At 32.1% G+C, this 12,163-nt stretch overlaps 1 protein-coding gene across 1 annotated transcript; it reads right to left on the bottom strand.

The window, feature by feature from the left end:
* Positions 1-8,565: 8,565 nt before the first annotated feature.
* On the bottom strand, positions 8,566-9,590 carry LOC134252737 (uncharacterized). The gene is made up of 2 exons (XM_062735241.1): positions 9,176-9,590; positions 8,566-9,083 (listed from the first exon to the last, which is right to left on the bottom strand). Exons 1-2 carry the CDS (start codon positions 9,588-9,590, stop codon positions 8,566-8,568), a joined length of 933 nt encoding a protein of 310 aa, XP_062591225.1.
* Positions 9,591-12,163: the final 2,573 nt, after the last annotated feature.

Here is a 12,163-nt window from a genome sequence, read left to right as displayed (position 1 = left end):
TTTTTGTCTTCAAAGTCACAACTATTTAGTTTTAGTATTAATCTTCTAAAAGACGAAAAATATACAAAATTTGCATAATTTTCTACTATAAAATACCCAGAGCGCAGGTTTGCTCAAGAACAATATTTGCATATGTCATTGCTATTAACATTCTGCCCATTATATTAGAATATTGCGCAGTACAGTTAAGGTGCGCAATGGAAATATCGACTATATTTTTAGTTTAGAAAATATAATTTAATGTATTCATAGTCGGGATGGCGATTATTTTTAGTACATTATTTATATTGGATAATTGTAATTATTATTAATAACTACATATCGAGGACAATTATATTTTATATTTAGACTAGTAATGTGATGCGGCAGTAACATGATTTTAGCACTTTTACTTCGAGTATTGATGTTTCATATTAATATCACTAGTGCAGGGGCATGACCAAAATAAATTTCCAAGTCCAGTTTATAGATATTTTCAAAAGGCAATATTTACATTTGCAAATGTTTTCCTTTATATAACACTACTGAAAGGAATGCGTATCTATAACTGTATAAATACAGGTATGGGGTCAAAAGGTCATAGATGTGCGTATGGATAATCGTTTGACGTAATTTCTTAGTGACGTCATAAAGGGTCGACACGCGTTCAGTGAATTACATACATGCCGTTGGGTTTGAAAAACAATGCATTTCACACGTTAAAAGTCACAATTAGGCAAATATAAAGTATGAATTAGTCACAAATGTATATATAAGTAATAAGGTATCATTTTTAAACATCTATCGGGCTATAAATACGGGTCGGTACGAGATTAAATTCACCATAAAGCCCGAAGGGCTTTATGGAATTTAATCTCGTGACCGACCCGTATTTACACCCCGATAGATGTTTAAAAATGATACCTTATTTCTTAAATGTAGTTTCTAAAAAGTGCTGCGATCCTATCTAAACTGTGCAATTTCATTGTTAAAATATATTTGAATAACGGAATGCTATATTTAAATTGTTTTTAAGATTTCATCATTTCGCAGGACTTTCAGATACACAGATACATTAATAGTTCTATAGTTGAATTATAAAATATTACTATAATCCATAGAGTGTATGCCCTTGCACAAGATCGATTTATTAAAACCCCCACATTACCCTCCGATGTTTTGCATACCAATATAGGTCAGTGTCATTTTAATGCGTAATGTACAGAAAATATATTAATAAAAAAGTGAAGAAGACATTATATTAAAGTTATTGGCCCAAAGAATATCTGTAAATAATATTTTATTTAATTCGAGAATCAATATTTTGTTGAGAAAATATTACTTGATCTGTCTTTCACTGCATAAAAACTTCGTCACCTTTTAAAAATGACGTCATATTAACGAGTGTATTGCGATCAATGACTTGTTTATAACTTGCTTTATAGGATTTAACTTACAACAAAACAGCACGCTGTAGTAAGTTTTTATGTAGTTTGATGATTTCGTACTGGTCAAATTAACAAATCAACTCATTTTGTGGAATTTTAAAGATATGTTGTATGACGTATATGATGTCATGGTCAATTTTTCCCGTACAAATGAAGCTCCGCACATTTTTGTAACCTTAACTGTGCTGCATGAGCTTGAGTACATCTGTACTTGCTGACTTCTGATCAAATTATTAACGCAAAACACATATGTTTGTAGAAATCATGGACATTTTAAACTAACATCAATTTCTTGATGTCATATCAAACATATGGCTTCCTGGCTTATGAGAATCATTCTGTGCTTTGAAGTCTACAGATATCCCACTTTTGAAAAAAAAAACATCAATATATATTTTGTAAAAGTTTGATCTGCGGGGTAGGGGGAATGGCCATTATTGCATAAAGACATTTCTTATAATTTTAGCTTATAAATGTTCTAAGTAGAGAAATGTATGTTCTGTTCTGAAAACGTATGTCCAGTACAATATATATACCTTTTGCTACAATTACCTACTTTATTTTGCTACTTCATATAAAATTTTTTAAAAATATTTCAACATGTTCAATGCAATTTATCTAAAATGAAATAAAAATCGCAAATAAATGATAAATAATATTTATGTTACAGATTGATGAAAACAGCAGTTTACATTTTCTGAGTAAATATACTGCATTTTGTGTGGTGGTGTTTTGATAATTGAGATAATCTTATCTTCCCTTAGTCTAGAATAATTTATACTAGATCAACTGGAACCACCTACCTTCTGAAGTTGCCTCCAAATCAACGAAGAGTCCAGCTTGACCGATGCACAAGGTACCAACTGGCTACCAATATCTTCTAAGCATGCCTGTTATCCTTTTATTGTACTTTTTAGTTTTGTCACCAAAAAGGCAGAACCCAAATGAACAAGAGGACAGATCTTCAACATTTTTTTTTCATTACTTATTTTGAATATTTAAGACCTGTCCAAATTTTGAAAATATAACGACATCAAAGTACGATTTTTGCACATCTTGAGAAAAATGCCTTTTAGAAATAATTTTGATTTTTTTTCATTGATATTGCCACTCCAGGTAGTTGAAAAAGACTTAAGGTAGGTAATATTAGCCATCAATTGTCGCCCGGGAAATAAATAAAGTAAATAATGAAAATGAGTCTCGATCATCAAACCGCTTCGATATGTATGCAAAAGACATGCGTATAAATTATATGACTGCCGTCATGAGAAAAGGGCCCTTATCTTTTGACGTCACAATGCTCAGAAAACGACGTCAAAGTCGCGGTATTGTAAACACGGAAGGAAATTTTGTTGACTGCATTTTGTAAACAAGAAATAAAATTGAATTTCAAAGCGTAACAAAAATTTGAAAGTTGATCCGGACATTTTTTTAATAGGTATATGATATTATTACAGTTTAGTAAATAAATTTATTCATAATTTTGTTCAATTGCAAGTTTTTAACTTAATGTTGATATACGGGGTATTGGACATGCACATTGCTAGCACTGGAACAGCGATTAAAACGATGTATATACATGACTAAATTAAAGATGCTGCATATTTGTTTTCTTAGCAATTTACAAATGCTTAAATTTGAATTCATGTTAAGAAGTCTTAATATTAAAAGGAATATTCGATATACATGGATATTTTTTTTTCAGAGAGAGAGAGAGAGAGAGAGAGAAGAGCGAGCGAGAGATCTATGCACATATAGTAATTACCGCTCTTAATTATAGGCGCTACTTTTTTTTCGAAAAGTATATACTATAATTTAAAACGTATTTAGCCTTTTTAATTTTCACCCATAGTTAATCATACAGATGTACCCCGATAGCCAGCCTTCGGTGAACTGTCGAATTTAAAATGTGTGTAAAAAGGAGGGAGGGTTAAGAAGACCCGCCAAAAAGAATCTCCGAATAAAAAGACCGGATTATACGGAAGCCCCTTGGTGCCACGTTCGAATATATCTGGCGGCCGCCACATAAATTATTTTGCAAAAGGTGAGTGTTATTGGGTTAAGAAGATGGATGTTGACACAACCGCTGCTTATTGATAAAAAAAGTGAAAGATAAAAAACGAATTCTGAAATATTGGAACACCGTTCTTAGAAATCCAAAATACAAAACTTTATTTAATTCTCAACCAATAATAGCTTACAGCAAACACAAGAATATAGGTGACGAGATAACCCGGTCTCACCTAAAAATAACACCATGATTTATGTCCGTGACCCCTGATGAGGCTTCTTAATAACCGAAACACTCTTCAAAAACTTGCATAACTCAAATAAATATTAATCTGCTCTATGCAAAAACATATCTTCTAGAAATGTGGATTGGAGCGTTGGTTCATAATAAATCTCTTACAAGTTTGGTTGATTGATGCCCCCCCCCCCCCCCCCCCGAACCTCCACACACACATACACTCTTTTTGTTGCAGCATAGTCAAATTCTAGCTGCAAATTTGTAGCTCTCCTAAATAATATATTGATAGTCCGGAGAGCTACAATGCCACCCATTCAAAAAACTGTGCATTGTGCACAAAAAAGTGCGCTCATTTCTTGATTAATTCTTCCAAATTTTTACCTCAATTGCAAAAAAGGAAGATTTCAAATAATCTCTTTTTCCTCTGTCAAGTATTCTTGTAGTTGACATCTGAACGAAGCATATTGGACTGAATTATCTTTGAAACCAAAATGGCTGTTTAAATAGGCGAAATGTTCGATGATAACAATATCAGAACCAGGAGGACTATTAACAACAATTATGGGGAATGTTTGGTTGTGAAAAAAAGTGAAAGAATATATTCGGAACATACGGTTAGTAATTTTTTGAGATAACAATTTAAAAACATGGAGAAATAAATCAAGAACCGAGCGCACTTTTTTTGTGCGCAAGAAATATACAGTTTTTTTGAATGGGTGGCACTTCCCCGGTCTATCAATATATTATGTCGGAGAGCTACAGATCTGCAGCTAAGTCAAATTCGTACACTATATGGCAAAAGAATAAGGCAGTGTATTATGTTTGATTAAGAAAATTTGATACTGACAGAAGACTGAACCTATCCCCACCACCCCCACCCCTCTCCAACTCCCCAACGGCGGAGTTGGATTCGAGTTTCAACATCCCCTTTTTTGGTTGAGTAGTTTTTTTTTTTTATTATTTTTTTTTCTGACTGAACCCTCCCCTTCCCCTCTTTTTTAAACCAGTTGTTTGGGGACAGGCGAAGGTACGAGTAAAATGGGTTTTTTATGATTTAAATATGTTTGGTATGTTCTGAGGTAATAACTAAGGAAAGATTGTTTGCCTAAATATTTTCAGTGAAAAAAGAGTCAAACTATAAAGGTACGTTATTACTAAATTAACAGCATCGCCTCACACAAAAAGCATTAACGTATGTTGGATGTATTAGTTCATTATTGGATAAGACAATCGCATCGAAATGTGAAAAGCTTATAAGGTATCAAGTTAATTAGCTATTGTCATCAAGGAAAATGAATAGATGACCGTTCGTGGCCTTAAAAAATTGCGTTGCTTGTGAAGGAAAATTTGGTGCATGGTTGAAAGTACCCACAACTGAAAAAATTATAGCCCCCCCCCCCCCCCCAAATTGAAATGGCTCCCTAAGGGCCTGTCGTTATTGTGTAAAAATATACAGTCTAGTATTCAATCAGTTTCAAATAGATTTCGTCAAAATTTAAATGGAACTGTTATTTCGCACAGAAAAGTAAAACACCGTTTAGTGTACATATAATAAAAAGAGAAAAGAACAAAAAAAGGAGACCATCTCTTTGATTAAATTATACAACGGTACATAAACCACTTTTTTAGATCATAGTAGCGGTCCTTGTAAGAAAAATACAAATGCTGTGTTCAAGTGAAACAGTTTTTATATCGTAACAGTTATAGGGAATAAAGAGACGTGCGCGTGTGTTTGTGAGTGATTGCTGTCTCATAAGATTTTTTTTTATATAAATATCGGGATCGATGTGATTTTTGCATTGCGAGGGGTGTCCCGTTTAGCACGCGGTGTCCTCCTGCATGGGATTCTCTCTCTCTATATATATATATTTCTTTTCACCTTTAAGTGTTACAAGTGCTTAATATATTTCATAAATTGAATAAGATTACTTATATAAAAAATCGTATGGATTTCAAAAAATTTTATTTCCCTATTGATTTTGTTATAAACCGTTCCTAGATCCTGTCTAGACCCCCCTCCTTTACGAAATTACTAGATTTGCTCTTAATTTAGCATGAAAATAGTAATAACATACGAAATCCCTTAGAAATAGTTACACAATAGTCGCACGGAAGAAAAAAAAATAGAATACTTTCACAAGTTTTTTTATTCTCAAAACGATTAAGTTTATTCAAATAACGTAATTTTAAGATTTTTTTGAAAATTGATTAAGACGCAGGCGACGTCATTACGTTTTCAGTGAGCAACGTCAAAGTTATCTTTAGAGTGCCTCACTAAAATGCTCATAAAATACCGAAAAAGTGAGATATTTTCAAAATTTATGTATATTTACATCCAGAAAGAGTGCGGCTATCAAAATTTACCAAAAAGTCAATTTGTGAAAATTTGACCTTAAGGGCCCTTTTCTCGTGACGGCAGTCATATAGATGATAGTCAAGAATATTTAAAAACTTGTAGTCGGGTGAAAATTGAAAATCAAAAACTGTTACAATACCCTTGAACATTTTATCAATTCCTTAGGTAAATGAAAACTGCATGAAATATAAATGACACCAGACACATGCATCACCTTTATACGAAAATGTGTTTCACTTTAAGAATATAAAACACGAACTGTGTAGAGTACGTGTTTTATGCGGTAAGTAAAATTCGTTTTTCAAAAATGTACCTGTCGTTTTTCTTTTTCGATAGTAAATGATAAGCAAAATATGTATTAGTTATGAAAAGCATATATGCTTTAAACATTTACTTTATGGAAGTAAATATTTCAAGTATCTCGTATTTTATAAAGGGAAAGAACATTCTGATTAACAATCCTTTTAATGTTTAGAAAACTTTTCATTATGAATAGCTTCTCCCACCTCAATCCTCATACACGGACATTTAAACTTATATGTAAAGAGCAGTCCAGAGGACCGGAATGCAATGAAATGCATATTTGCTAACTTTACTTGAAGTGTCTAGATTTACAATCTACCTAATATCAAGTATTATTTATAATCTTGTTTTCCGACATCACCATGTGAAAATGCATCAGACAATATAACTTGGTACATAAAATACAGAATCTAAGTTAAAACAATAGTGTGGATGAAAAAGCAGTTTCCGGAAAACTCTAAACTTTAAACTCTGCATGAAAACAAATTCATTCTTGTTCCAAATTAACATTTTATTGATAATTGATTTACGAAAAAGCCATTAAAATACTAATAATGAGGCAGAAGATAAAATCAAATGGCTGACATACATGTAACATGCTGTGGATTAAGCAACTTAGTTTTTTTGTCTTTAAGTATCTTAAATACGAAGTACAAATAGGGATATACAATTATGCACTCGGCGACGTATATATCTGTAACATTAGGGCCTTTAAAATGTTTTAATATTCACAGACATCAATTCCGACTATATAACAACTGAGCTAAACCATACATAATCAAAGCAACAATCGGAAAACCAGGTCTTCATGGAATAAACTATGAATGCTGACAATAGAAACAAAGCATCCGAGAGGTTGAAAAACATCTGGGAGATGAAACCCTTGAAATGGCAAAGAAAAAAAGGAATGCAAAGGATGCTTTTTTTGTCTGTGATTGTTTTTTATGACAAAATCTTTTGATATTTTTCCTTCAATCAATATAATTATATTTAAAAAATACACAAAAGGTTAAAATTTCAATACAACTCCCTGTTATCAAGAAAGGACCCAAGTAACAAACTGGATACTTGATAGACACACAGTGTATAAATATAAAGGACTGGATACATACATCACAAATTTGATAAAGTACAAAATTATTCTGTACGTAGAAAAAAATAAACAAGCAACTGCATATTAAAAGAAATGACGGATCTATCTAAACTAATATTATTTTGGTTGTAAAATTGTTAGCTTCCCCCCGTAATCGTTTTTCTGCTTTATGAAGGTGTATATATCGGAAATCTCAGAAGACAGCAAACTGAATAAATTTCTAATAATTTTTGTGCATTCTTCTACGATAAAACTCCAAAAATGATTTTTAAACAGAGATGAAAACAGGATTTTGATGATGAATTTACAATTTAGAAATGTAGCACCATTCAATAAGACACTTAAAAGTGTGGGTCAATAAAACCCTAATCGGATCATTTTCTATGTTATTCTCAAGAGTTTAGTATCATTTAAACACTGAGGTTAATTTATATACATACAAAATTGATAATACTTTTTTTTGACATTTAAAAAAATGACCTGGTGAGGGTATGGCATTTAAAAAAAAAAGATTAAAAATAGTAATTAATGTTTTTAGATTTTTTCAGTGTTCACATCTGGATTGCTATATGGACAATTTCTGCAAAGTATGTTATATTTTCAAATAGATTCTCCTTGAATTGAATTTATAGGGAATAGTCTGCTACCCCAGTTCCTGCAATCAAAAGAAATGTATGAATCAATATAAATGCACATGCATATATGTATATATGAAAAATGAACTCAGGTACATTTTTTTCATCTTTTAACCTTTGTTCAGTCACTTTTACCCTTTTCCAATGAATAAGCTCAAAATGTACAATTGTTTAATACATTAAAACTATATATAAAACAGCAATAAATCTGGTTAAACAGTCTCTGAAAAATAATGTTTTTCTTTGAGAAAGATTACATGAGGTAATTAAGGATAGGTACTTTTATGTAAACAATGAACAATAATTACTTGTCTAACAGCCCTGTTCATTTTAAATATCTATATGCACACAATGCGTTGTCTTCCCATGATCCAACCCAGAGGGTTTGCGTTTCGTTATCATAACATAAGCTGTATGGTCTAATGATGCCTTGTTCTAGTGTCTGTATCCGTAACAGAAAGCGGCCGTCTTTATTAATGATATGTACTGTGTGGGTGGATCCATCACACACTGTGTAGAATATGTAACAGAGCGTCTGTGCAGATTCCATTAGGTTGTAGCCGTGATTCTGATGGAGATCCTGTGTACGAGAAGCGATGTTTTCCTCCATCATCTGTTACAACTACCTGGTTATAGTCAGACGCAATGATGTCTCTATTAGGATTTTCTAGGATATATCTAGGTACCCTGTACAGTTGTTGACCCTTGCCGTCATGTTGTATTGTCTGTATGTGTTGTCCTGTACTATTGTAACGGTTTACTTTGCATGTCTTGTCAACATAACTAAGCATCCCGACCAGTAGATCGCCGTTGGCGGGAGAGGAATACACACACACTGGCTCCCATGGGTCAGTTCCTTTTATCAATGTTGACTGGGTTCTGTTATCTGTAGAAAGTTTGATAATACTGTTACTAGTGCCTTTATAAATCAATTCACCTTTATTGTTCACTGTGTGTGCTCCACATATATTATACCAGTTATAATTAGCTTCACTTGTAAGCTGTTGCAGAGTGTTCCCTCCTATATTCACCAAAATTAACACAGTAAATATTTTTGCCTAAGTCTGATCCAGAACAGTTCTGAAGTAAGCAGTGAAATGTGTATTACATCACCAGACATTTTCAGTTTAACCATTTTCCGTAACACAGGTGTAGACATCAGTACCAGCAGATCTTCATCTCTTACTTGTCTTTTCCTTCTCTCTGTGATTTGGATTTTACTCAGTAACTTTATCACATCCTCTTTGTTTATATTTTTGATTATGTTGATATTCATAGTCAGGGAGAGCAAGGCGGTTTTTGTGATAAATAGATCTTCTTTAATCTTAGGAACAAATGTGGTTTTAAGAAAAAAGAGGAATTTTACCATTCTATTAGCTGATTGTTCATATCTGTGTTCATAAATTTGTATGCTGGCAAGGGTTCGCTTCCGTTTTTGTAATTCACGATTAACTTTTACAATTTTGACTTTGACATCAAACATTACTATGTCAATGAGGTCCTTTAATCCCTTGGCTTTTGTTGACATCTTTAGTTTAATATTTTTAAGGTTGAAAATATTGGTTTGTTCATTTTCTAAATTTGTTTTGATAATTTTCAGGAGAACACGACTATTATAGAGATTTTCACATCTGATCTTTCGAATGATGTCTTTGTGTTGTTCACGGTTTGTTTTATACGCTGTTCTTATGTCGTGTATTTCGTGTTGTTGGTGGTTTTTACACTTAGGACACACAGGAAGTTTACATGAACTACAGTATTTTTTATACACTCTGTCTGGGTGTCTGAAACAGATCTCTTCTTTCAATATATATTGATATTTCTCCTGGTAAATTACATCATGGTGTTTAGTATCTAAAACAATAGCGTGTATCTTTTTACACTGCAGACAAAGATTACATTTACAAGTGTTACAGAAGAATTCTGTACTTCTTTGACATTGAGAACACTGCTGGGTACTTAATCCTGATCCCATAATTTAGAAGATCCCAGTCTCAAAAAACGATCTCCTGAAAGAAATGGAAGAAAATCAAAATAGTAAGATAGTAAGAAACTGCTAAAATGTTTTCTTCCTCTTATCATTTAAACTTTTATCATATGTTAACTAATTACTGGGGTATGGTTTGAGATAAAACAATCCTCGGTCTCTATTTACATCGTAAACGTCTAATTTATGTTTGGTACTGTAAAATTCTTCATCTCAATGACAAAAATACTGTCGCACTTTACAATGGGGGTTTTATTCCCGTGTGTTCATCATTTGAAGGGTACAATAAATAAACATAGATTTATCTCATAGATCTCTTAATGATATACATTAAGACAGAGCAACTGTTATGACGCCTAAAAAAATCATTTTCCCCTAGAGAGCAGTCATCTATCTGACTGAAGAGCCATCTGTATAGAACAATCTGTGTGCAAAACTAATAAAAAACAAGGCCTTAACAATTGGTACGAAGCATATCAGATAAAGAACAATTTTATTTAAATGTTGCCATAGAATACTATACAGGTAGCAATTAAGTGAAATTTCTTTTATAAAAATGCATTTTAATTTTAAAGAAAGTAATTTAAACAAAAGGTTTCCAATGTTTTCTTCCTGATTTGTTTTACAAGTCAAGGAAATTAAAAACATATAGTGCTACTAATTATTAATTTTTTAGCTGACAAAGTTTGGACGTTTTTTCTACAATGATTCCTAAGTGATGTAAATCAATAGTGATTTAAAAAAAAACTTTCAAGAAATTATAGGGAATTTGAAATAAACATCGAACTACGAACCTCAAGATATATTAGGCACAGTATAATATACAGACCCTGAGACGTGCTTCTACCCCACACGCTCGCTGCACGAACGTTACACGAACGCTACACGGTTTGCACGAAACGCTGCACGGTTTACACGAAACGCTACACGGTTTGCACGAAACGCTACACGGTTTACACGAAACGCTTTACACGAAAGACTGCACGGTTTACACGAAAGGCTGCACGAAACGCTTTGTACACCTTTCTCGCACGCTTTGTACACGATTCTCGCACGTTTTGGCCTCGGTTGGATTTTCTACTCGGAATATCTCGGGCATTATTACGGTTTTATCATTAATTAAATGGAAACCTTTACAAAGCCACATTTAGCAGCTATTAAATTAAATATCAGTACACTAGTATTATATAAACTGATAGGTATATTTAATACTCTGACAGTTGTAATTAATTAATAAATAATTGTCATTTCGTATTTATTTATCCAACTGTTTAAAAACTAAAATGCCGATATCATGAATGACTGTTTAATAAAATACATTTTTTATATTTAAGTCATTCATTTCATTGAAATATTTTTACGAGTATAATTTAATAAATTAAACACAAATTCGATTTCTTACTGCAGGAATATGAACTCATTGATTTTAAATAATATTGATTATATTGTGTTTGATTTCCGTAGGCAGATTATTTTTCTTGATTTTGATTTAGTATTAAATTTGCCTATATACTCTACTAACGATTATTTTTACATTTTTAAAGAACTTTTTTTATCTTACGTAAGCATTATCTATAGGAGGGAAACTGGTAAATGGGGGAGGGGGATAAATGTGATGTCTTAATCTATTTTTATTCTCTTTCTCTTTTTACATGAAGCTTATCAAATAACATCAGTATACCCATCATACTGTAAAATCCTTCATTTCAAAACCCGACTAAATGTATGTATAAATGTGTACATTATAATTGATAGTCGCGACATTTGACTGTACATTGTGCATACAATGTAGATCGATTTTTACACCAGCATTCATGTATATTAAAAAGGAAAACTGAAATATCTTAGATGAAACAAAAAGTACGTGATTTATAAAAACAAATAATATACAATTATTCATGATTTACTCCTAAGCTTTTCTTACATGATATTCATGAAAAGACAACTAAATCAGTTCTGTTTATTTTACTGTTTACGGCTAGAAATTCGGATTTACAAATAAAAGATGAAATACGCTGATTTATAAATTGTACTCATTAAATATTTATAGAACCATTTTATTTTAAAAAAAATAAAATCCAGTCGTAATTTTCAGGTGTCATTAAGCCGTGAAC

The sequence above is a fragment of the Saccostrea cucullata genome, unplaced genomic scaffold (assembly GCF_032062105.1).
Source record: "Saccostrea cucullata isolate Sc308-1 unplaced genomic scaffold, CSIRO_AGI_Scuc_v1 ctg3062, whole genome shotgun sequence".
Taxonomy (NCBI): domain Eukaryota; kingdom Metazoa; phylum Mollusca; class Bivalvia; order Ostreida; family Ostreidae; genus Saccostrea; species Saccostrea cuccullata.
The sequence above is the reverse complement of the archived record's forward strand: the minus strand, read 5'-3'. Positions and strand labels throughout refer to the sequence as shown.